We start from the raw sequence: 26,437 nt of genomic DNA, 5'->3' as shown, positions 1-26,437 counted from the left end.
GGAACTTCTTCTGTGTCAAGTCTTCTCTGAATCAAGGAAGGGTTTTGCCCTAGTATGGGGGGAGATTTTGAATGAAAGGCTCATGGCAACAGAAAGAAATCAGCTCCGCAAGTACGTAATATTCAAATGAGTTTTACATAACTACTCTCCTTTTCTTCCAATTTTCATCTGCATGAAAAAATTACAGAAAACCAAACTGAATGTAAGAAAACCAGCTTGAAGACCAGAAACAGCCTTTCCCACCATCTCTGTCAAATAAAGCACACATGTTCTCACTAAATCACACCTTAAAATAAACCACACTTACCAAAGAGAATGAAAAACCAAGAGGGAGGACTTAGAGTGACCCACACAACCCTGCTCCCACCACACCAGCTGCCCTGATGAAGAATCAGAAGGACCTCACCTCTACACCTCTAGCACGTGAAAGCTGTCCCTGTGATGCTACCCCGTCATCCCAAAAGACCCAGACTTGAAAATACCCAAGTGCATTTTGTTACTAAGCTGGTCCAAACAAACTTTACCTTGGTAGCAAGCACATAAAACAAATTCACCTTCCAAGTTAGAAGCCACTGTAACTCCTGGCCTTATTCATGGACTGTGTGAGGAAAGTTATACTCAGCACATAAAGACCTTCCAGCAAGTTCCACAGTCTATTTATTGCCATTATGTGGCAACAGTTGTTGTGAATAAATGTGGTTCATCAGTGGGGCTTATGTTGTGGATTTCTGGGAGTAAAGGGAGGAGGAGACACAGCAGAGGGAGGCTGGTCAATATCCAGAGTTCTAAATATGCTCAGTGGTACACTGAGGAAGGGCCAAGAGTCATCACCCCTCTTCCTCTCTTACCATCTGAAGGGCACTAAGAAGAAGCACAACACTCCTATTTCTAAGCTGGTATTCATTTTATTGATTATATACATTTTATAAATTAAATCATTGCTAGTTATCACACTTTGGGTGGAGAAGTAGAACACACATTTTAGTGTACATTCCCTTGCCTTTAAAGAAATCATAAAGCACTTATATTTCATAGCTTACTTGATTTTTTTTGCTCATGACCTTACTTCCTCCAGTTGCTTAATCCTCTTATTACAATACATTTTTCTTAGTGTCTCCTGTTTACTTGGTGGAATTAGACTGTCTTTTTCTCTCCTGACTTTTTTGGTGTTTTGCTTTGAAAGTCTGTTTTACATGGTACCCCTCCCATTGTTTACATGTGTGTAGGCAGAGGAGCCAGACTAAGGGGTGGCTGCTGTCAGACAGGGTAATAGAAATGAAATCTTCACTTACCTATTCATCTGGGAGAGCTAATGAGTCTTTTTTCCTGGCTGGCCCTCCTCAGTATTTCAGATATGCGCTAAGCAAGGAAAATAAAATGTTGATGAGACCTCCAGTGGCATGATTATTGCCTTGAGATGGAGTGACCACTCAAGCTGGGTTGTAACGTGTCTGAGAGTTAAATATGAGAGTTAAATAAGAATGTGGATTACTTTTGTGTGTTACAGACTTTAACTTTCCTCCTTTCTTCTCATTCAGCTATAGGGTAAGACAGCATACGTTTTCAGTCCTCGTCCTGTAAGACTTCAGAAAAAGGATTAAAAATTGAGTGAGATCCTCACATTCTCTGCAGCCCCTTTAACCAGCCAGAAGCACATGCAAAGACTCAAGGACTATGCCAGTAGTTCAGGGGCAGGACCCAAATGCCCACCACCTTTCTGAAAACACTATTTGTTGTGGGCAGAGAAACACCTTGCAGACCTGGGGTATTCAACAAGGATGTTTTGGGAATGTAGGCAGAGGGAGGTCTAGGAAGGATCAGTGGAAAGTTGTTTTTGTAGCTCTTGGGTCAGAGCAGCCATGGATGGCTGAGGCATGGCTGGGTAGGAAGTTACACTCCTCTGAGGTTTGGGTTGAAATGCACGATGTTTTCACCTACTGCAAGATAGACAACACCTTTTTCTGGTCACCACTGGTCTGGAACTATTTTAAACAAAACCAAAAAAAAAAATCCATTCCTAGAATGACTGCTCATATGGAGAACTCTGTTTATAAAGACAAAGTAAATTAGCTACAATGGCATAAATATCTTCCTTAATTTCAGAAATAGCTTCCTTTGTGTCAGATACCTTCCCTTGCGATTTTAGCAGGAACTACAAGGTACCCTCCATACGGACAGGCACAAAGCTGAGTTGTAGAATTTGATGGCTTTGTTCCTGCTATTACACAACCATCAAGTGTAAATTTTCTTCTCAAAATGAGAATTCAACTCATTAACTCACAGGTAAGATAGGCAAAGGATGGGAAACGAAAAGCTTTTTAACATCTTTATTCTACATACACTAAAAAAAAAGATAAAGGCTATGCAGAACAGTGGTAGGTTCCCCATGAACTTCCTATCAGACTCCCTGCTTTCTCATACATGACCAAACTCTTTTTTTAATAAACCTGCTATTAAAGTTCAGAGTCTTTGCCAAGTGTTTACAGCGTTGCCCTAAGTAACAAGTCTGAGCCAAGGGACTTAATTAAATCTAACCTGCTTTTTCAGTTATAGAATAGTCCTTAAACATCAAAAGGCAAGTGGACTTTGTTAATAAAATATGAAATCACTTTTTGTTAAAGAGAAGTTCTTTACTCCTCACTGCATACAATCAGTTACTTCTTAGAAGGCATATAGTATTTTCACAGATAATTTCCACAAGCCTTTACAGAGTTTACAACAAGTAACATAACATTTAGTGTTCTAGCTTTATATGAGAGTCCAGATTTCATACTTTCTTACTGAGATGAATCACAGACCCCAGATTGCAGGGAAGAACATAAAAACTTAAAAAAAATTTATACAGGATGCTCTGTTGGATCTCACAATTTTTAAATGTCCTTATGACGTTAGAGGCTTACCTTTCCATTTTAGAGCACTTGGTTCTACATATATTGCAGTGTTTTTTACAATTATCTCAGAGGAGGTTCTACATATGAGGGCTTCTGCTAACCACAAAGCTGATTTGGGGAAGGTGCTGAAGAGCCAGCTGAAAGTCTCAGATGGACAAATGCAGGTGACATGGCTGCTGCCTTCCCCACACACAGCTGCACGCCTGCTAAGTGAAACTGGATCAGGGTTTCATTCACAGCACCTCATGGCCCAAGGTATTAATGTATGAGGTCGATGCAGCTTATATTGATGTGCTGGGCTAGAAGCTGGTGTGATCAGACCTGGCAGATGGGCTGAACCCCAGGCTGAAGTTCTGCCTGACTTGCTGGCAATAGAAGGGCAGGCTGCTGTGCTGATGGTTTTGCCTCCCTCGGCACAGGAAGAGCTGGCAGCCCCAGCCTGAGCTGCTGCTGACTGCACCAGCCTCTGCTATTGTGCCTTCAGAGGACAGGGCAGCACAGAGCAGGTGTTTTCCTAGGTAAGAATGGTTTAATGCCCTTCTCCTCTCTCTAAGCGGAAGTTTTAACTTCCCTGTTCCCACAATGTTAATCATTTACATCTTAAACCCAGCCTGACTCTGAGACCCAGACTGTGCAGGTCAAGTGCAGCTACCTGGCAGACCTGGAGATGTCAGTGGCATGGGCTGCACCCTAAACCACCATGCGAGTGAAGCTGGGCAGGTCTTGCGTGAGGACAAGGAGGAGGGTGAAGGCAGTAATTAGCTCTAGGGAAATCTGCAAGAACGATGAATGACAGCTGTAACATCACAGGTCAGGTGGGGCTGGCAGTGAGGAGTCACAGCAGAAAGAGTGTGGCCAGCAGGACCAGGGCAGTGACCATCCTGCTGTACTTGGCACTGGTGCAGCTGCACCTTGAATCCTGCTAAGTTTGAGGACCTTCATTGCAAGAAAGACATTGAGGTGATTGAGGAGCTGGAGCACGTCCAGACAAGGGCGAAGAAGATGGTGACAGGTCTGAAGCACAAGTCTTGTGAGGAGCTGCTGAGGGAGCTAGGAGGGTTAGCCTAGAGAAAAGGAGGCTCAGGAAGGACCTTATTGCTCTCTACAACCACCTGAAAGGAGATTGTGGCCAGGTGAGGGTTGTTCTCTTCTCACAAGTAACAGGTGATAGGACAAGAGGAAATACTGCCAAGTTGTGCCAGGGGAGGTTTAGATTGGATATTAGGAAAAATTTCTTCACTGAAAGAGTTGTCAAGCACTGGAACAGGCTGCCCAGGGAAGTGGTGGAATCACCATCCCTGGAGGTATTTAACAGACTTGTAGATGTGCCACTTAGGAACATGTCTTAGTGGTGGCCTTGACAGTGTTCGTTTGTTGGCTGAGCTTGATGATCTTAAAGGTCTTTTCCATCCTAAACAATTTCAAATCTGTGAGTCTATGATTCTGCTGCTGAAGGTTGCAGATGTGTTTGCTTCTTCTCATTCATTTGCCTGCATCTCATACCACCTCCCTTTGGCCAGCTGGTGTGCGGACCATAGCAAATGGCCACTCAGAGGTCTCACAAGCAGGCCAGTGCAGAATGTGAAAGGCTTTTTAGAGAGCTCATGACACCCCAGCTTCTGGAGGATGCTCACACACAATGGGACAAAGCCTCAGCTGTCCCCATCCAGGGCTGGGAGTAATCCTGCTTTAAGCTGCAGCATGGATTAGGGATCTCCAGTCACTTCTGGCAGACAGTATTTCAACTGATGCTGTGAAGTCATTCACCTGTTTTTCCCACAGCCACACTCACTCAGTTTCCAGCTCCACCTCTAAATGTGGTACTGATGCATTCAGCCCACTTGGATAATGCCTGGAAAAAAACAGGTCCTCCCAGTGTAAAATGAAGTCAAAGCCTGGCATTGTGATTTGTACAAATCTATCTGAGTTCAGACACTTTTTTTTTTTTTTCACAAGCTGTTTTTTCTACTTCTTACATTCAGGTTTATAAACTCCTTGTCATGGCATTCATGTGTCCTTACACCTGTGCAAAACTTTCCAGTCTTGATATATAAACAGCTGAAGACTGCCTCAGACTCTTGGAGACCGCATTTTGGGATAGCTGACTGCTGCATGTTATAGTGGTGACAAATCCTTATTAGATGCTTCAGGGATGACTTTGCCTTCTTACCATCTCCATCTGATTTTGAGTCGTAATAGCAAAATCACCAGAGCAGGCTGTGGGAAGAGCATTGCATTCCTGAGCTGGGTGAAACAACTGGTTGTGTGGAGTGTTTGCTTGGGATCACATAAACACTTCAGACTTGAAAGAGCCACAATTTCTAGATCCCAGTTTGTTTATATTTAACTTTGTAGATCTTGCTTGTGTGTTTTGCTAGTCTAACTCTTGATGATATACTGGTCTGACTGGATTATGTCAAAATTTGCTGTTTACCGGCACGAAGGTACAAATAGTGGTATATAGCAATGAAACGCCTCGTATGCAAATGAAGTGCTCACGCTGTTCATCAGGTTTGTAGAGAACAGATCTCAGTGACACCGAAGAGCCTTGGTAACAATTACTGTCCAAGCTGGATGAAAAACGGTGTACACGAAGACATTCAATTCACCTCAAAGGAAATTTGAGAGCCTGAACAGACTACCAAGAGCAAGATAAATGAGTATGCAACTATTAGTGCTTTTAATGTATAGTGGCACTGATTTCATCCCCAAGAGGAAAACACCTCTGCTGCTCATACTTTTGTTCTTCCATTACCGCCGTGGGTGCATGACACTTACTCTAGGGACGACCCTCCTCCGGTCCCCAGGCACGGCAGGAGGAAGCGAGCACACGCTCGGCGTTGCTCGCGGCCCCCCTGCCTCGGCAATAAACGCGTTTTCATGGGGAGTGCAGAGAGGCCGCTCCGGCGGGACGGGCGCGGGGTCCCCGCCGCGCCGGGGCCGGACCCGCCTGCGCCCGAGGGGGCGGCCGGAGCGGGCCCTGCCGCAGACCGCGGGGCCGGTGCGGGGCCTGGCCGCCGCTGAGGGGAGGCAGGGGAGGCAGGGGCGGCGGCGCTACCCGCGGCGGGGGAACACGGCCGGACCCCCGCCCGCCCCGCCCCGCGCCAGCGCCCGCCGCCCCCGGCCGGGCGGGCTGAGGGAGGGAGGCGGCGGGCGGGAGCGGAGGGAGGGAGGGACGCGGGGCGGGGCGCAGCCGGCGCGGAGAGGGGCCGTCCCCCCGCCCGCTCCGCTCCGCGCCCGCCGTCGGTGCCGGTGAAGGCGGCGGTGGCGGTGCCGCCGGCTCCCGCCGCCCCCCCTGGCCCCGGCCCCCCGTCCCTATGGCCGGGCAGGAGTGGGACTGGTTCCAGCGCGAGGAGCTCATCGGGCACATCAGCGACATCCGAGTGCAGAACCTCCAAGGTAAACCAACACCCCCGCAGAAACCCCTCCCTCCGCCCCCGCGCCGCCCCGCTCCCCTGCCCCTGCTGCTCCCCGCGCCGGTCCCTCCTCCCCCGCTCGCCCCCCGGGCCGCCGTGCGCGGGCTCCCGCAGCTCCGCGGAGCGGGGGCGGCGCGGGTGCGGGGCCGGGGGAGGAGGTCGGCGGGGCCAAAGTTTCCCCCGAGCGCGACGCCGGCCCGTCCGGCCGCGGAGAGCCCCGGCACTGGGGCGAGCGGCGCCGGGGCAGGGACGGGAAGCGAGGGCTCCGCGGCATCGGGGATGCTGCGGAGGTGGCACCGGCGTGTCCCCCCGGGCGGTGCTGCCACCCACAAGCCTCCCCGAGGGCCGTCGGGGCGGGGGTTGGGGGCTCCGGCTGGGCTCGGGGCAGATCTGGGCGGCCGGGCGGCGCCGGGGCTCACCCTGCCGTGGGGTAACGGGAGCCGCGCCGCGGGGTCCCCATGGGGCCCGGCCGAGGCGCCCCAGCTGCGGGCAGAGCCCGCCCGCCGCTCCCGTCTGGACATCTGGGGTCACTCGGCCGCGGTCAGGGCACGGCTCCGGGTCCGGACCACCGCGCTTTGAAGGGAAGCCGATGACTATCAGAGGACACAATTTCATGTATCTTCCAATAAGCTACTGTTGAATAAACATGGACAGACTCTTTGGATAAATCATCTACGAGATGCTCTCCTATTCTGCCACAGGCTGTGCAGGCGGAAGGGATGCAAATACCTGGCTCTGAATGTAGGTCGGTATCAATGTAACAGTAGTAGTTCCTCCAAAGTTATGTTTGCCCCTCACCAGGTAACTCCTCGTGATTGGAAAGGACAGCAAGATTCGATGGAAGAGGAAAAAACAGCAGTGGTTTATGGGAGAACAAACTTGTTTAATGTAACATACTGATCTTAATCAATAGCTCACATAATACTGCAATGTATCTTCATTTCCCGTAAAAATAATAGACTTGAATCAGAGGTCATTATCTCTTCCTGTCTATGCATAATTCTATTAAGGCACTGTCTACTGGCAGAGCAGTGCAATTGCTGGAAATTAGTTTCAGTTTGGATTGATTATAGAAGATGTATAATTTATCAGAAAAGAGAGTCAAATTAGCCATTCTTTCAGCTCTGGTGTATTAATGCAGTTAGCTGTTGATGGGGTCACTCCACATCATTTTGACCTGCATCATCCTAACCTCTGAATGAAATTCAGATTTTGAATACAGTCAGGGCTGTTGATTCCAGGTTGCACTTCCCTTGGGTTTTGACAGTCTCTCATTACATTGTAGTTCTATGTTTCTGGCTTCTGTCTGAGTCTCTTTTGATTCTCTGTGTTAATATGGCTGGACTGCCTCTGATCTCTTGTTGCTCAAAACTATAGTAATTAAACCAAGTTTAATCCTTAATTCATGGGCATTTTTTGAGAAGGAATACAAAAGTAATCTGTTCTTAGAAAGAGTAATATTTTTTTGGCTTTGCCACTCAGTCCTTTGTGAGAAAAGGGTTAAGGTAATTTTCCTTTCTGGAACTTAAAATGCATTTATACAGATGCACACAGCCTTATCTAAAATTCCTATAGCTGTGCAGGAGAATGTCATCCTACAGAGCAAATTCCATTGAATGGCATTATGTTCATGAAAAAACCCTCCTGTTCCCTTCTTACTACACAAGAGAAATTTTGAAACATATATTAGTTATCACCTTGCTTGCACTACTAAATAGGTTTTTAAGAAGTTTCATGCCTCATGTGAGCTCTTATAGGAGAGAAAAAGCATTTGTTCTAAGGTGCTGCTCCAAAACAAGTGATAATAGCTGTCACAAAATGTATGATTTGTAACACATAATTCTCACATTATCTTCTAGAGATGAAAAACATTTTACAGATGGCGAGTCTGATACTCGTGAGAGTGTGATTTTTGTCGCTCGGGAGCTTGGTGGCAGAGCATGGTGCTTCTCTTCAGAACAGTTTCTTGTAAAATGGCAGCATATGCTCATATGTAGTAATTAAACTTGCTTCTGCTTTATAATTCAAAATTAAATATCTCCTCTCAAAACAATGCAATCTGAATCATCGCCAGTATTATTTTCTATCAGTTGCAGAATCAATAACAGCTTTGATGTGCTAGGAAGTCAAGAGTTTAGGATGAAAAAGTAGGTGAGGACAATACAGAGTTTCCATCAGCACCATCAGACCCCCCGCAGGACCCTGCTGCCCAGAGCCACATGAAGGACCTCATGCAGTGAAGGTCCCCATTGTGCTGCTGCATCTCCAGCTCCTGCAGCACTCTCTTGCAAGACCAACTGTGTTTAGAATATGAAGTGGATGGTTTGTCTTATTCCAGAATGCTCCCATTCAGTGGGACATTTTGCATATGTGGAGGTGCCTCCTGGTCTCTGGGGAGTCCATCACATTAATATAGACCCAAGAAGGCGTAAGGAGAGGACGGGAGGCAGCAGCTAAATATTTGCAGATATGAACAACACATGCAAACACTGGCATGTCTGCATGCAGAGGTGGAGACTTCTGGGCTGATGCACAGAGTCAGAGAAACATGAGGTGTGCAAGGCAGATAGAGGCAGTACAGCCATGCTGTGTGTGAGCCGTGCTGAGCACCAGCTGATGGAAGAGCCCAAGTGCTAATGACTGTGAGAAAGGGTCCTGAACAGCCTGGCTGGTATTAATGTTTCTGCAGGAATCATACAGCCATCTGCTGTAGTAGTTTTCCGTAGCCTTTCTGCCTCATTTTTTAAAAGTGAAAATTGTTTATTTATCTTGAAAAGTTCTTCATTATGTCTTAGCTAAGCTATAGAGCATTGCTGACACAGAATTGTATTTGAAGATGGCATATGCTGTTTCAGTCTGTGGCATCTTCCCTCTCTAGTTTGGTTGTTCCATATCCAGGAAGAATCCAAGATGCCAATTACTGGGAAGTGTCTGCTCTCATGAAGATGCTTTTGCAGTGGTATGATCCCACCAAATTGAGAAGAAGTTTTAGGTTCATGTGTTGGCTGCAGAAGTAGCTCCAGGAACTATATGTTCTGTCATGTTACTAATGAGTGAAATTATTGCCTCTGTGGGTTTTTCAGCTTTTTCATAGGCAGCAAGGGCTGAAATTTACTAAATGGGCTGGACTTGGGGGTGGAAAAAAAGAATGATTTTAAAAATGGAATTACATCTTGATATTTAGGCATATAACAGTGGGCTTATATTTTCCCTTTCCATCAAGAGATTTTCTATTATATTTTTTAAAAGAAGGAAGTGACATTTCAAAACTGTGTCAGCTAAGTGATGCTAAGAGCAGGCACAGTGCTTCCATTCTCAACAGAGGTGATTCCAGAGAACAGATGCGAAGTGACAATCTAATGGAAGGGAGAGGAATGTAAAGAGGGAATAAACACTAGGTGTGGTGATGCACAAACCAAGTTCCTCTCTTCCACTCTGTTTAGTTTCTAAATGCATTTAATAAACTGATACCCTCGTGCTCTTTGTTCTGTTTGTGTATTCTCCATAGTGAATTTCTCCACATACTGAGAGAGAAAAATGGAAAGCCTTCACAGAATGTAGGAGCGCATCGTCAAGCAGTGGAATGCTCAATAATTAATTTCCTGCCAGGAGATGGGCTTTTTCCTCAGTCTTTCTTTCTTTCATTACAACACCATTGGGAACATTTTGTTACAATACAAGAATATTTTAAAATCTTCCCTACTGGAAGCTTGATTTAGGATCATCAAAAATATACTTCCTTATGTGGTGAATTGCACTCTCTAGAAAGAGGCAACATCCTCATCCTCTTTTAGATCATATGTTGGTTGTGTGCTTTGCAATAGTGTAAATGTATGTTGAGTAGTACATATCTTTCCTTACATTCCCTGCAATGAAATATGTAGAGATGAGTAATTGTGCGGTCAGATGTATTGCTCATTTCTGGCAAAAAAGTGCTGTTACCACAACTTAAAAATAATTACAGTTTGAATGTTCATTTTGCACGTTTATAATAAAGTAGATGGGCTGGGATGGTAGAACTCTACTATTCTGCTATCAGAGGATGAGTCAAGGTCCTGCTGCTCGTTATTTCACTATTCATTCAGGGTTTTGATCCAGAACTCACAGAAACCTGTACATGTTTATTCCTTTATTTCTGTAGATTTAAATACTTTCTTGAGTCTCATTCTTGCTCTGCTGAGGGGTACATGGCCTTCAGAAGTATCTGGAGGGCTACGCAGGAGTGTATTGGAGCATTGTCAGAAATAATGGAGAAAAAGAAATGGTGACAGACTGGAAGAAATAACCTGAACAATATCAGCTGCATCGATTCCCCATCCTTGCCATAGTTTATATCTCTGGGTGGATCACTTAGTCATAAAGTCCCAGCACACTCTGATTTTGCTTGACTTCCTGTTTGGATCCTTGAGATCTAGACTTTATAAGCTTTGGACAGTAGTAACTATAATTGTCACTAACATGAATCTCAGCATCTTACGAGGTAACAGATTCGGAAGCCTCTGTCTTGAGAAGTAATACAAATGTGTAATTCACAGAAGTTAACTCTGGCAGTGAGAGTATCTATATATCTTTACTTTGTGGGGGCTTAAGCATCTCTGATGGATGACCAAAGGCAGGTACTATAGTCAGTCCTGAAAATGTTTCTCTCCGTATTTTTCATTTTAACTTATGTGTGAAGCATACTTTTTTATGACTTTTGCACTTAACTACACAGAGTAATAATTTTCCTTTAATTGCAAGATACAGCTGCATTCAACTTGTTTGCTATAGTTTGACATGCTTTTCAAATACATGGAAATTTCATGAGTAGAAGGAAACCTTTTTTAATGTATTCATTCATTCTGACAAAAGTAAGGTGCTGTGACTGTTCAGTACTTTAACTCTTCTATAACTTCTCACCATACTCAGCAGGATTTCATTCTGCCTGTAGGCAGATTCATTTAGTGGAGTTCTTAGTAGATTCAGGTGACATTTGGAAAGATTAAATTGTCTGGAGAACCTTAGGCAAAGTGCTGTACAACTAAAAAGTGATCCTATTCTATCTAAAAGTAAAGTTAAATAGGCCTGAGAATTATAAATATGAACCCCCAAAATAAAGATTCAGATCCAGGTATAAGAAGCCAAAGTTAATGCTGGAAACCTAAGTGTCCTAGTGGGGATGGTCTATGTAAGGGCAGTCTCATACCTGACAGTATTTGTCAGCAATGGAAGGAAGACTTACCTGCTCCAGATGTAGGAAACCCTGGCACTGAAATAAAGGAGCAGCGAGAGGGGAGACAAAGTGCAGATTGCATGTTTCAGCATGCAGTTTTAACAAGGTTAGTGCCTAATTTCTCTTAAAAATTAGAAGTCTGGGCTCTCTGTCCCACTGAATGGATGAAGTGACACCAAATTCAAATCCTGCCCAGTAGCTCCACAGTCACATGAACTCACTCGTGTACTGACAATTTGTCTTAAGAGAGACTGTGTTTGGCAACTGCATGGACCTGACTCGAGGCATGGGGTTGATGTGCTGTCACTTACCAGCATCACCTTCTCTGTCTTCCCTGGGTGAACTTTTGTTCAAGCTCTGACCAGCATCAGCATTAGGAGAGCTGGTGACACCTCAGACCGTATTACATGCCTGAAGTCATAGTTTAAAAATGGCAGTCTGCAAAATACTGTGTTAAAACTAGTGATGATTTTAAAGTATAATGGACTTTTCATAGTTCTCCTGCTTGTTTTTTGTTTTGTCCACTTGATTTGGACAGAAATTCAAACAATTTTCTTTCTCTTAAGGACAATTTCAAGGTTCTGTCACTTGCCTTCTGAAGGATATGTAACATTTGTTTTGAAAACATTACAAAGAGATGACTTGATTTCCTCTTTCACTTTTAAAGACAGACTTCTGTTGGACTAGAAGAGGCAACCTTGGGCATTTTGGCTTGTCAGTGTCCATTTAAACATTATTTGTTTATGTCCCAGGTTGTTGAACCTTTGTCGCGGGTTGGGTTTGTAACCGGGCGGAATTGAACTGTTATTTCAGAATGATTCTTAAGGGCACATGTCTAAGGGGAAGAGCCAAATATCTGTCTTGTCATGTAGAAGTCAAAATAACTCAAAAATGTATTCAGGAGTAGAAATTATCAGATAAGCAGTGAGATATGGGTCAGTGCTGGGGTGGTGAAGGGCATCACAGCACCTTATAAGAAATGTGTCTTTTTCTACATGTCTCTGTACCTGTTGTTCTATTTTTACATCTCCCCAACCAGTTAAATACAGGGACTGTAGGTGGAGGATTGCAGGATGAATTTTACTTCATTGTAATTGCTGCATATTTCTGTGGAAAGAGCTGAGCTGTATTTTAGCTGTAGTTTGAGGCTGTGCAGCCATGAACAAAAGTTTAAATTGGCATCTTCTAGGGATGGTCTTAATAGAAACAGCCTGGATATCTGCAGAGTGAATGCCTGTGGACCTGTAAGCTTTAAGCAGAGGATTTCATTATAAAACCAGAAATCCCACTGAATCTGAATAGATGTTATCAAAAACAATTAAAAGATAATTCTAATCCCGTGCCCATTACTTAATTCGATGGCATGATTCAAGATGTATTTGTTATAATAATGTAATACTTTGAGGGATTCTATTAGTTTTCCACTAATTAATTTCAGACATAAATTAAAATGTATCTTATGCCATATTTTGAAAGTTACTCTTGATGTCAATGTAATTCAGACCTAGTATATTTGTGAAGAATGAGTTACCTTGTTTTTTATACTTTGAATGTTAGCATCTTTTACTGTTTGTAGTCAGAAATGAGACCTTTCTAGACTTTCTAGCAAATCTAGTGCTGATTTGCTTCATTATGTTTGTCCTCTTTTGGTAGTGTAATTGGTAGAATAATGCCAGTTGTTTACAAAATAAATGCTCATGAAATATGTTGTCACAGGGTTCATTTTAAAAATAAAGATTTATATTCCAGTCCTCGTTATATTTAATGCATGCATGCTTTTGGATCTTCATTTTATCATAATTAAGACTGGGGATATGAGTGCATTTTGTGGTGTCCCAAGCTGAGCAAAGAAGTCTCTGCTCTTATGTAGTGTCCATTACCAGAAAACACATCTGTTTAGATGCTCCATATGTCTGAGTTCCTCTTGAGCCCTGCTAAGGTCAGAGATGCTTTACCCATACCCATGGAATGGCCCAGATACATTTTTACTCTTCCAGCCCGTTTTTCCTAAGTTTTCTTCAAGAGATACACATAACAGTGCACTAAGCCCCCTGACAATCGGGAGGCCATGTGTTATTCATATGTTGTGAGAGTCATATCACAGCCTGAAGTGTCCATTTGACAGGACTCCAGCTGAAGCTCTGAACTGCAGCCAAAGCAGAGGGAGCAGTTACGTGCACGGGCTGTCCTTTTGTTGTGCACTAATGGCCAGATAGAAGTACTTTGCCATTTTGTTTCGGTCTTTGCAAAGAACCCCCTAATGTATGTCAATAGGTGTTTGGTGTATGCAGTCAGGATAGTTCACAACTGAGGGCTGATTATGCTTCTCTTGGCTCAGTGAAAAATGGGAAGGGCAAGAGAGACCTGGCTCTGTGACAAATGAAAGCAGTGCCAATGAAGATAACTTAAAATCTGATCCTTCATATGACTGCATTTGGGCGCATGATTAAAGTTTTCTGACTCTTACTGATGTTCATGATAAACATGAACTGCAGTTGTAACTTAATAAAGATACAGCATTTATAAATAACATAGTATGAAATGTCCACTTCAGACTTACTTTCTTAAATACAAGGAATGGAACATAAATCTGCCTGGGCTGTTTGCCCAGGGAGAGTAACAAGGCAAACAGAAGCAGGCCCGCGGGGAAGAGTGTGGTCCTCAGAAACGTAGATGGTGCAGGAGGGACTGTGGCCAGCATTTGCATGTCATACTTAAACTTGGTGAAACATAAAAATCCTGCCCAAATGAGAAGATGATCTTTCAGAGACAAAATTCCCATTGACTCTCCTTTTTTGATTAGGTATTCCATAGGCCTGTTTCTGGTACAAAACCTGATTCCAAAAGTGACTGTTAAGAGTAGCTGGGAAACATTTGGTCCCTCTCTGTGTTATCAGATTTCAGGCTGTGTAGGGGACTTCCTGGCCTGATGATTAATGCCACTGAACAACACTTAGTTCCTGTTGCTCTCATTTTTGTTCTGGTTTTGTTGATTTTTTTTTTTTTTAAGATCTCTCTGGATACAGGACAAGGAGTGATTTGAAGTTTTAGAGACTCTTGCCTGAGTTTTTCTGTTTCTTCCCATTATAGAGAAAAAAGTTGTTAAGGGATCTAATGTTAGTTAAAAGAACTTATGCTCAGTCTTCTTCCAGAAGTTGTTTGGTTATTGACATTGGCTGAAAGAAGACAGAGTTAGAATTTTTACTGGCTAAACTGCATTTCTTCTTGTGAAGGTAGACAGTCTTTTTGACGTATTCAATGTTGGCCTTTCAAAACTTTAAAACATCCTTATCCTTATCAGAAAGATAAAAGAAGATAGGAGATCTTCATTCAACAACTGTATGTATGAAGAAAGGAAGCACCATATTCTGGTTGCTAGCACAGCTAAAGGATGCTGTAAAATCCTTTTTCTAAGCTGCAGCTGACAGTATCACTCATCATGAGTTTATTTTAATTAAAGAATTTGGAGGTTGCACCAGTGTGACTCCTCTGAAGTCAGGAAGTGGTTGATGGGTTGACCCTGGTGATGGGAGCCCATTTCTGCAGGAGAAGGACGGTGTACACTTCCTGTCCACACCCAGGCATAGCTGAGAGGAGCCATCCACAGGTGCTGAGAGATCCTGGTGCAGCTGAGGAGGTCTGGGAAGCTGATACCCATCTGTCTCAAAACTGTTTGGAAACTAATTAACACGGCAAGTTATATTCAGATCTTGTTTCCACTGGTTGGATCTTAATACTTTTCAAGTCCTTTACACCCTTTAATTTTGGGAAAGGTCAAAGCATTATTTCATTGCCTACCCCACAGATGGCTCTAGAGCAATTTTTTTTCATGCAGGATCTGAGTTTTTTTCATGCACAGTGAATCCTTTGCTTTTATGCTGAGACTGATTACGAAAGCCAGTTGCAGAAGTGGTCTGGATGCCCACAGCAAGCGCTGATGAGACCCCTGTGCTGCGTCACTCCAGCCAGTAAACAGCTTTGTCGTTTAGGCACTTAATTATGAACTGAATGTTCACTTGACCTCCTGTATTCTCATTTCACTAATGAACCAAAGCTTAGGAAGAGTGACTGACTTCAGAGCTGCAGCAGTTTGGGCTCTTTGAGCCAAAGTTTCCACTCATTTAATTTATCATACTAATGATCAGTTTTGGAGCCTAAACACAGGAGCTGCATGGAAAATACAGCGTAATGTGCTAATGTGATAACCACGTGACAGCAAGATTGGCGGAGGTTGCCCACTTCTTGGCTTTCTGGTCCTGCTACACATGTGTCTTCTTGCATGCAGCACCCTTAAAGAAGAATGAAGGGGCTGTTATGGATGTGGAAGTAGCATTTAGCAATTTTTGTTTTACAGAGAGGCTCCAAACTTGAGTTCCAGTACTCAGATAACACTGATGCCCTTAGGCTTTCCTTCTTACTGCTTTGTGTTTATCTTGACTAAAACTGAAATGTGTTCCTAATGCATTCTATCTATTTATTTCTATTTTTTTTAGTGTTTAAGTGTCTCATGGTTTTAATGTATTTCTCTAGATGACACCCTTAAGTTAGGCTTGAGGATAAAAGACACATGAAATCCAGAGGATTTATTTCAAAGTTATCCAGACAACCTAATGACATGCTTTTCTATGTAAGAACATGGAAAATTTTGGTGGAGCAGGCCTTGAATCTTGGTATTCTCTTTTCAAGTTGACCATTGGAACTACCTGACCAAATTCCTTTCTTCACATCTTCTTGCCTCCTTCATTATGTTACAGCAAAAGCTGACAATGTCCCCTAATAATTCATGTGAACTGTAACACATATATACTGCCTACTCTGTAGTAAACCTTTACAAGCTGATAATGACCATGAAGCTACAGACCCATCTTTCACCCCAGCATGTGGTGTTCTCATGTTTGGTGGCAGGTGGTTCCCCTCTGGGTTTGCATGTGCTTGGTGGTGCTGTGTGCAGTGCACACCAGTTGGCGTGAAGGTTAACTGCAATCAGATTTCAGTTTGGCTTGACTTGGGGTTTTTTAAATGCAAGAAGGACAAAATGTTTGTAGAATGAAATAAATCTGCTTTGTTCTACTTTTCCCCATTTGTGAAGATGTATTTTTTGATGTTGTATGTTGACCATCTTTATGAGTTACTAGTTATCAACTTCAGGTAGAAACTTTTTTTTCCTTCAAGTGCTTTGGAATTACCTCAGTTAAGATCCAAATTAGCTGTGCTCTCTCTGGCTCTTTGTACTATGCTTTCAGTTCACTGAGTTTGTTACAGAAGTTTTGTTTATTTTGTTTTGAGTATGTGTTTCTAGAAAGAAGATAAAGTGAAGCTGCGGAAGGAAGAAAACTTCCTGCTAGATGCTGGAAGAGGGTAATTAATGATGAACATCTCCAGGAACTATAATTTGTTTTCTTTGAGAAATGTATGCTAATAAAAGCTTTCTGCTTGCATGCATAAATGAATCAGATTAAATTTTATCCCAGCATGAACTTGCTGTCAATTCATGCTCTTCAGTTCAGTTCTCAGAATTATCCAAATGTTGTTTTAACAGAGAGCAGTGATATATCCATTGTCCTGAAACCCTGTCTTTCTTGTGCATAGGTCTGAAAGAGCTCGGTGAGGTAGAGAGGAAGACCAAGGGAGACCTTGCCGAGGGCATGGATGAGGCGTATTTATCTTGTGTGAATGCGGGGAAATACCTATCGAAGGATGTGTGTCTGCCCTGGATGATCATAGGGATGTGTTCTGCAAGAGAAAGAAGTCAGAGAGTTAAAAAAAAAACAAAATTAGAAATAGGACATCAGTCATATTCTATGTTTTTGTACTGCAAAGGTCATAGAGGAATGAGGCAATTAATTGCCTAACCTTTAAACGTGGTTTATAATGGAAGCTCTGCATATCTGAGAATGTAAGCTGCCTTGGTTTGAAGCCAGTTGAAGCTGGTGTCTTGTGGAGTTACAGCTTGATAAATAAGCCATTCTGACCTGCTCCTGGAAGATTCCTTTCCTTCTTTGTTCTCTATTCCCAGTTTCTCAAGCTCTTTGGTGTTTGTTCGGTCATCTCCATCTAGGCTTGGTTTCATTGCATGAGCAGAGGAAAGCATTGCTGTTTAGCCTCATTCTTAGAGATGAGTTATTCATATTAAGAGGAATGAATAAATGACAGGTGCTTTGCTGAGCACTTCACCCCCACCTTCTCAATCTTTCTTCCCACCAGAGCATGGGAAGTGCTGTGGCCTGGTAAGCCCTGAAATAGCCTCATGTCTTCCCTGGGCAGGTTCTCCCCACTGCACACGGGCACTGGCTTGCAATGAGTATGTGTGTAGGAGCTGATCCATCGCTTAACGCTTCTTTGGGAACCCCAAAGAACAATAATATCCTGTTGACTAGGATTTTACTATTTATATCCATCAGCTGAGCAGCCACCTCCTCTGTCTGCTACCTAGTTACCAGTCTGTAAATCTGGCTTTGGACCACATTGTCTACTGCATGGTTGACAACATGATTTTTAATTTCAAGATGAATTTGCTTGAGACACTCAGAAGAGCAAATAGATCGACGACAAAAGGTGTCAGCTTTTCTCGTTTTGTTAACCTGTTTGCATTTTGGACATCAGGCAAAAAAGCTAATCTAAAAAACAGGGGGTATCATTAGGAAATAGTACAATAACAGGAGGAAAACAATCAGATCCCCTATAGGTATGTTTGTAAAGGAGTGCTGACATACACCTGTCAGATTAAAGACTGAATCCTGTCATCCTCATACTGTCCTGGCAATTTATTTCTTTCTTTTTTTCCCCACCCATCCTTTTTCTGCAGATTTTCAGTCTTCTTGAGTAGAAAAGGTGTCATTTTTTTTCCAGAAAAACCCTTCCCTGGCTTTGAAACCTAAGGAAAACCTGTCAAATTTAGCATGGTATTTTCTAGGCTTTTTTTCAAAGGTGAGCTTTTTAACAGAAGCTGTACAATTTACTTTGAAGAGAAAAATAGTCTAACCTGTGGGAGTCAGCTAGAGTGAAGTGAAAAGAGAACAATTATTTCACTGCAAGCTTTTATGAAGATTTTTGAGGCTCCTATCAGAAAATAAAGTGTGCGAATAATGGGACTTAGTTATAAAATCCAACTGCTTCAGCTCCATCATGGACAGATAGGATAAACCCATCATGGACAGAAGGGGTTAAACCTGATCTGAATCAGAAGGGGCCAGGAGCTAATCTTAACAGTATGAATGCGGAACAGTTAGTTCTGTAATTCTGCTTTTGTGCCATCCTGCATGACCAGAGGCCAGTACTTTTCTGAAGACCTTGCTAGTATATCCACCAAGGAAGCACCACATAGCTCTTGGCTTCCTGGTTCCTTCTTTTCTGCACTTTGGAGTGTGATGGTTCTGCCCCTCTCCTGTGGTATCACTCCTCAGCTCTGCCTTTTGAGGTTTTCCAGGGCATATATGTCCTTGTTAAAGTACTGTAAGCAAAATACAGGGCATGTTCAGCAGTTAAAAGTGAACTAGAACTACTCAGAGAAATCAGTATATTTTCTGAAATCATTTTTTAATTATAGTGAAAGCTTTGTGCTTATAGAAAGTTTGGAGTATTTTTGGTACCATCTGGATACCTAAGCTTGGACAACAAATCACTTCTGACATAATGACGATAGTGTATAATACTGTGTTCTTCTAACCCATGTCTCATTAATGTGGAAGCACATGGATTTTCCTGCAAAATGTGGATTCACCATCTGTGCTAGTATTCTTTGCATGAGGTGAAAGACTGTTCTTTGTGTTGTGATTGCAATGGACCCATTCTGCTTTTACTGCCTTGTCTCTTGGACCAAATGCATAGGTCACAGAACAAAACAAATCTATACCAGACAGTACTTAATGCTAATGCTACCTTACACCCAGTGTGGGAGCTACCAACATTTATTAAAGGTGGAACTCAAAAGATTCGGTGACATTCTCCTGTTGTTCCCACTTTCACTTCTCTATGCTTTGACATTCATTGGCTTATTTGGGCTGGAACCTCTGGCCTTGGGGAAACTGTGAATTCCTTGTATGCCCCTTGTAGATATCAAAACCTAAGGGACAGTAACATAAAGAGTTAAAATGTTACAGGCAGATTTTAAAAGGTGTAGGAGAAAGTTGCCCATTGAATGTGTTGCAGCTTGGTTTGAATCATGTTGCACATCAGTTATAAAGTAGCTTAAATGTTATTTGCCTACAGAGCTAGCAATGGCATTTTAGTCTGATCTGTCTGGGTATCCACAGCTTCGCTGTACTTCACCATTGATGTTTGAACTGCTATTTAAATTCTCCTGCCTTCATTGTGACTCCTTTTATAATTATAGAATAATAGTTAGGATTCTTATATAGAAGGTATTGCAAAGCAGTCTGTCTTTTTACCATTATGTAATTTGAAGTTCTACAAAAAAACGTTTTATATGCTCTGAAACTTTATACCACTATCATATTAACTGATAGCTTCATTCATACTCACAAGCTGGTACTGATGGTTTCCCCATGAAGCCTGTCAAGCCCAGGGATCTTTGATCATCTTATTTTTTCTTAATCTCTGTCAAGTTCTTCTTTTTCATATTCTTGACCCTGAGAAATAGATGGAACGTCTTTAAGTAAGAAAATAAGTGTATGAGCAATTAAAATTTCATCTGCTTCAGTAAATTAATTGATGTAGCATGACTGAGAGATTCTGTTTTCTTGCATTTTCAGTAGTTTTACTTGTGCAATCTCATGGAGATAAGCTGCTTTATGGAAGATACAGATCTGTGTTTTATTAATGAGTTTTTATGGTAATTTTGATACATCAGTAAATAATACCAAAGGGGAAGGAAAGGGCTCTAAAAGAGATTTTTTTTGCTGATGGATTGAGAGTATCAGTTGAGGGGTTAGACTTCTCTAAGGACACAGTGAGGGAAGGCAGTTAAAACAGCACAGCAAGAAGATGCTGGGGCTGGAAGGGGGCTGAAGGGGCTGGAAGCTGGACAAGCTGGCAGAGCAGGAGGGTGCCTGATCCCTGTGCTTTGGGGGAAAGTCCATCTTTTTTCACACACAGTGAATGACTCTTACTGAATTCGGTGACAAATTTGAAACAGCAATAGCAAAGCGTTTCTTAGGTCCTTAAGGCAAAATTCTGGTGAGGTTTTACAAAGAAGAGCAGTGGCTGGTGGTGGTCAGCAGGATATTATCAGGGGATTGGCTCAAATAGCATTTTCTGAAATGAGAGAATGTCAATAAGAGAGACTTGAACATGTAGGTAGACAAAATCCTATGATTTTGCCTGCTGGGATGAGAAAATCCAAAGCTGATTGCTAGGGACATGGAGGAGGAGGTAGTTATAACATAAGAAGTGAAAAGATTTTGATGCTTTGTGCATGGCTTAAATCCACCAAACCATGCACTTGTGCAAACCTCAGTAACTATAAGCTGTTAAGCTTGCCTTCATCCTTCCTACTTGTCATATGAATTTCTTTGCCTGCAACTGGGATCTGATCTTGCACCCACTGAATTTTTGGCCATTGAGCTCAGTGAGGCTAAATCTGGCTACTGCAGTGGAGGAAGTGCTCATCTCTGCCTGTCTCACGTGCACAGAGTTGCATGCTAAGGCTCTGAGCACACAGTGAGGGTCCTCTAAGGGCTACAGTATGGCTGCAGCCACTTTATATGAATGTATCTGCCTGCAATTCAAAAACCTGAATATACAGAACTACATACCAGAATTAAATCTAGATCTTTGGATCAGCCTGATATCCCATACACTTGTCCTTGGCTGGCATGTTTCCAGGTGAGCCAGCAGCACACCTGTGCAAGAGGGGTGATGTGGAAGCCCCTGAGTGAATGTTGCAATGCTTTATGCATTCATTTGCCTGGCTGTAGGAGTCATTCTTATGGCTCCTGGCCTATTTCTCAGCAAAGCAATTAGCAAGTCCGAAAGGTCTTGCCTCAAGGCTTTCACAAGCCATGAATTATGCATTTTATTCTGTATCCTGCCTTTCCTTTCTCTAACATGCTCTTTCAGATCATGTAATATCTTACTTTCCCCTCACATAAAATCTGGCAGCCTGGTGCCCAGAGCAGGGGCACAGGAAAGCCTTTTCATCATCTATTTTCCAACATACAACTTCTTTGGTTGGTTGGCTGGCTGATTTTTTTTTCAGGTGGTGTTTATGAAAGAAAATGCTCATTGCAGACAATAATATCTTTAGGCTATTCAGTGCCTTCCCTTCTGAGAGTCTTGAGAGCAATACCAATCTGCTGGCCATTCAGCAGCAACAGCTGCTTCCTGCCTGCCACCATTAAAACACAGGTTTAGCATTTATTTACAGCACTGTGGAGCCATAAGCGTGGTCACTGCCACTCTGGTGTGGTGGAGCTAAGGAATAACATAGACTGCATCAACATGAGTACCCTCAAAGGTTAACGAGAATTAACTTTCCTGATCAGCCTGGATGCTGGTGTAATGGTTCCTCTGAAGAATTAAGGTGGCTCTGCCTCAGCTGTTCATAGTTAAATGTAAACTGAATTAAGGATACTTCCTGTCTCTGCTCGTATTTTACCTGAGACAAGGTGTTAGCAGTGTGGATCTTCCATTGCATGCTTGAAGTCGACCCAAGTCCTGACAACAGAAGTGGATGTGGAGAAAGCAGTGAGAGTGGCAGAGAGAGGACCCTGAGTCCAGCCAGCTGGGCTAAGCATGTACCTTGTACCAGGACCAATACCTGTGGAGCTGGGCTCATTCACAGCCGCTGGTGCTGGAGGCTGTGCTGGGAGGGGCAGGCAGAGGAGTGGTTTAGCTGGAAAGGCTGAGCACAGAGCCCTGTCCTGCTGGAGCAGTGGGGCTGAGGCTCATTTGTCTATAATTCTGGTTTTTGCTTTTGACATCGCCTTGAGACAAGGAGGAGGAGTTGTGTGGCTACTCTAAACAAAAATAGGCTAGGAATTAATTTCAAGAATATTTCCCTGCCTTTCTGTCTCAACAAGAAGCTCACTGGGGATGCCTCAGCTGCTGTTAATAACAAGGATGCTGGAAAGGGACCACATGTGTGTGGGTATGTTTACTCTGCAGCTGACAAAGCAGGGTTATATACCTAATGGCTATATACCTATAATGGTTCCTGTAAGCAGTTTATTAGGCCTCTCTAGACTTTGAGGATGCTCCAGGGAAAATGCCTACACTGACCTATGGCTATACATTACCTGTTCATCTGCTGATCCATGGGATCCAATTATTCCTCCAGCCTCACAGAAAATGCTCTCCTAATTCAGTGCTGTGGCAGTGAGTGTGGAATGAAAGATGATTTTCAGCCACTTCAGGAGCTTGCTGCTGCCTCCTCTCAGGAGTCCCCAAGGAATCCTGCACGCCTGTAACAGAGCCAGCTCATCTCTCAAATCAATTATTTGGGATACAGACCCACCCACACTAGGGATGGTAATTCTGGGCAGTGTCAGCTGGGAGGCAATTTGGTCCCAAGGCCCATCATTTTGCTGCTGGGGATTCTCCATGGATGCTGGGATTGCAGCATGTGGGGGTGGGGGAACTCGCAGATTCAAACTCTGCTGGCCAAATTACACAAGCTGTGTTTCCAGTACCAGTGTTCTCATGCTCTCTTTGCCTTTCTGCACTGAAAATCTTGTTTAGTTAACAAAATCAATTATAAACTGAGGCTGCTCTTGGACTTCTAGTAAATGTAAAATTTAATTGTTAGGATGAGAAATATTTGGGTAGTGAATTTAGTGCCATGATACAAGCAAGGCAAGGTTTGTAGGGAGAGGTAATGTCTTTTTTTAGGCTGGCTGATAAGTTGCTTTGTTGTTTTTCCAGCTTCTGTTTCTTGGCCTAATAAAAGCTCCCACCTCACCTCAGACTTTTTGGTGGCATGCTTATCTGAGCAAGAGAAATCAATGACATTAGCCTAGTGCAAGTGGTCATGTTTCCAGACTGCAGACTATGAAACAAACAAATTCAATGTTAATTTGTATAAACCCATTTTATTTATTGCCTTGCTTATGTTGCTTTTGTTATCTAATTTGTGACCATTGAAAAAAAAATTAAGTTCTTTTATTTATACAGAGTAATCTCTTGAAAGTACATCATTGTACTTAACAACAGCTTGACTACAAATAAGTGAGATTACAGCACTGACTGACTGAGAATGACAAGTAACTAACAGCATGGCCAAGGCCCAGCCTGACTGCAGATGCAAAATGTGAAATTTGGCCTTGAGAGGTAGTAAATGGATAAATTAAACTACAGCTGTAAGCAGGAGAACACTGTTTAGCTGGACTGCCATAACCTGAGTTTTCCCAGCAATGCCCGGTCCCTGAGCAAAGTCAACCATCTGTGCTTCATGGTAAAAAGCAACACATAAAATACCTATCCAATCTGCAGCTCGCTAGTAATCCCATGTATAATGTATCAAAACAAGAAGTTTCACTGCTTGAAATTTAAATATTACAAATCATATATACATGTTCCCTAGTTTATTTGACTGTGTAGGGTGAGGCCTATTTAAAGCTCATTCTACCTTAGCTTATTTATGCATGGAAAGTCCTTGAGGAGTACTTCAGGGAGGGGGCATGAGTGAAGGCTGGGAGACGCCTGAGTGTTTCCTCAGCTCTTGCCAGGCTGTTTACATTGTCCCAAGATCATTCATTCCCAAGAACAGTGTTAGGATTTAATTCACCTTTTCTGTTCTTGCAAGGGCTGGCAGAACAAAGTAGAAATGTATTTTAATTTACTAAAGCAAGATTTGAGGTACTAACAAAAACCCCATGTTTGGGAGGACATTGGTGTAAATGGTAGGGAGGTTGTTTGGACTGCTCACTTCAAAACTACTTCAGCAAATGTTTCCTTGATCAGTACGGTATACTCCTATCGGCAGTCACCGTAGCTGCTGGTGTAACACGCCTGGAAGGTCCCTCCTGTTGACTTAGCCCTCATTAAAGCTGTGCCTTTCTCACAGCTGCGACTCTTAACACAAACACTTTGAGTTGTGGCACTTTGCAGGGGCTGGATGTGATCCCTGAACCTAGCTGCCCTGTCTCATAAGACCCCCGAGACTCTCTTTACAATTTTGGCTTAATGGGTGGCATTTCTCTTAAACCCTACCCAACTGGAAGTTGGACCTTCTCAGCTGGTCATGCAGACTTCCTCTGCAGCCGTGATTTCTCCCTGGTTTTGATGGTTGTTTGCAGTACATGAGAGTGTGAAACACTAAATGCCAGGCTGGGAAAGCACTCTCCTTTGCTGTGAGAGAATTAGGCTCAATTTCAGCCTCTGCTGTAACTCTGCAGACACAGAAGAAAGTTTGGGGCCAGCAATGTAAACACAGCAGACTACAGTGTAAGCCCTGCAGCTACCGGGGTGGCAGGACTAGCAGGGGGGAGACAGAGGTCGCCCCGATTTCCTTTTGACAGGGTCAGCAAACACTAATCCTTCTCTGCCAGGCGAAAGTTTCTCTGTTCGCTCGCAGGGAGCCCTTGGTCACGTCAGCCCATGCTTATGCACTGAACACGGTATGAGAGCACATAAAAGAGCAGTGTTGTCAGCTGAGCTCCCCCCCACCCTACACAAACACTGCCTTGTTTAACCAGCTTGGCTCGTCATTTTTATTTCATTTTGGTAGGGTAAACTCCTTTTCTTTTTCTTCTCTGATGTTGGTAGAAGAGTGTGTACCATCTGTTAGTTGCATGTGGTACTTGCTCCATTGTGTCTGCCTTAGAAACCTTGTACATCTGCACCATCCCAGGTGAAGACTGAAAGAGGCAATTCCCCCTGTCACTGCGTATTCTGAACTCAGTCTGATCTGCTTACCCACATTCCTGGTTTTCTTACTGGATGCAGATTGAATATCAAGTGCTTATGCACAAGTAAAACTCTTTGTTATAAATGAGCCCATCAGGTTAATGCTGAATTAACAGGACAATTAAGTGAAAAAAACCCTTGGGTATGATTGCTCATGTAGGCCCAAAGAGCATTTTGCTGTGGAAAAAGAACAAACAACTCTGAGTTTCTGAGTTTCTGTTAATCTACAAAAGAAACTTGTCAGATGATTGCAGTTTTTGATTGTTGCTTTGTTCCCTTGGCCTTCCCCATCCCACCAGCTTGAATTCACTATTAAATATCAATAAATAGCCTCTGACAAAATCAGAGTCCTAATATTTGTAAGCCTTTCCTTGCAGAGGACATTGCTTTTCATTGTTAAGGATGCAAATGCGGAGCAGAAGGTAACCCTAGTCCTTTCTCCCTGAAAAAAAATATTTCCAAGGTCAAGGAGAGAATTTTTGTGTGCAGAACTTATAAATAATACACAAAACATAACTTTGTTCTAGTCATGCTGTTTGTAAACAACCATTGAAGTGCAAAAAAAACCACCCAGTGAAAAGCCCCCCAACACCCATTCCTGTAGGTGCTGACTCTTCAAGAGCAGCCTAGCTACAGTCTCCCTGTCACTGCTACCTTGGCATGGTGTGCCACCTTGGACGTGTCTAAACTATGCTGAGCTTGCCTGTAAAGAGACGGGAAGTGCTTCAGGGTAGAAGCTTTGTGTGTGTGTGTGTGTAGCTATGAAGTCTGGATCAAACTCTCTTTGATTTTAAGTTCTGCTAATAATTAACCCTCAGCTTGTAGTAACTATCCAACATAATGATAACCACACTGCTGGCTCCTGTCCACAAGGTTATTGGGTATGTACTGCACAGCATATCCCTTCTACACTGTGTCTGGGAGCTGATGTCTGTGAATGTGGATGAATGTGAAAGAGTCTAAATTAGGCACACTTGACGGTATCTTTTTACAAATTCTAATACTTTATAGGCAGATACCAGTTCATCTGTCCTTTGACCTGTTATGTCAGGCTTGAAGAGTATTCTTGCAGAGACTTCATTAAAGCTCTTGAGCACACACTGTGGGCTATGCTC

General features: G+C 43.1%; 1 protein-coding gene and 2 long non-coding RNA genes across 5 annotated transcripts in view; 1 reads left to right on the top strand and 2 right to left on the bottom strand.

Annotated features, from left to right (window-relative positions):
* Nucleotides 1–532: 532 nt before the first annotated feature.
* Nucleotides 533–1,567, bottom strand: LOC138110858 (uncharacterized). Its single transcript, XR_011151117.1, has 3 exons — nucleotides 1,493–1,567; nucleotides 1,293–1,359; nucleotides 533–598 (listed from the first exon to the last, which is right to left on the bottom strand). It is a non-coding gene; the product is annotated as an uncharacterized lncRNA (long non-coding RNA).
* A 4,522-nt stretch (nucleotides 1,568–6,089) lies between these two features.
* CLMN (calmin) overlaps nucleotides 6,090–26,437 on the top strand; it is a 75,996-nt gene continuing 55,648 nt past the window's right edge. For both annotated transcript variants that reach the window (XM_069018184.1, XM_069018183.1), the window contains exon 1: nucleotides 6,090–6,290. In XM_069018184.1, coding sequence (XP_068874285.1) covers nucleotides 6,209–6,290 — 82 coding nt within the window. In that variant the 5' untranslated portion in view covers nucleotides 6,090–6,208. The remainder of the gene's footprint in view (nucleotides 6,291–26,437) is intronic.
* LOC138110857 (uncharacterized) lies at nucleotides 15,887–25,006 on the bottom strand. 2 transcript variants are annotated; one of them, XR_011151115.1, is made up of 3 exons: nucleotides 22,075–25,006; nucleotides 20,001–20,107; nucleotides 15,887–17,252 (listed from the first exon to the last, which is right to left on the bottom strand). It is a non-coding gene; the product is annotated as an uncharacterized lncRNA (long non-coding RNA). The 2 variants fall into 2 exon arrangements; XR_011151116.1 differs by lacking the exon at nucleotides 15,887–17,252 and adding an exon at nucleotides 18,754–18,969.

The sequence above is a fragment of the Aphelocoma coerulescens genome, chromosome 5 (assembly GCF_041296385.1).
Source record: "Aphelocoma coerulescens isolate FSJ_1873_10779 chromosome 5, UR_Acoe_1.0, whole genome shotgun sequence".
Classification (NCBI taxonomy): domain Eukaryota; kingdom Metazoa; phylum Chordata; class Aves; order Passeriformes; family Corvidae; genus Aphelocoma; species Aphelocoma coerulescens.
Note: the sequence above shows the minus strand (reverse complement) of the source record. Positions and strands in the feature narration are given on the sequence as shown.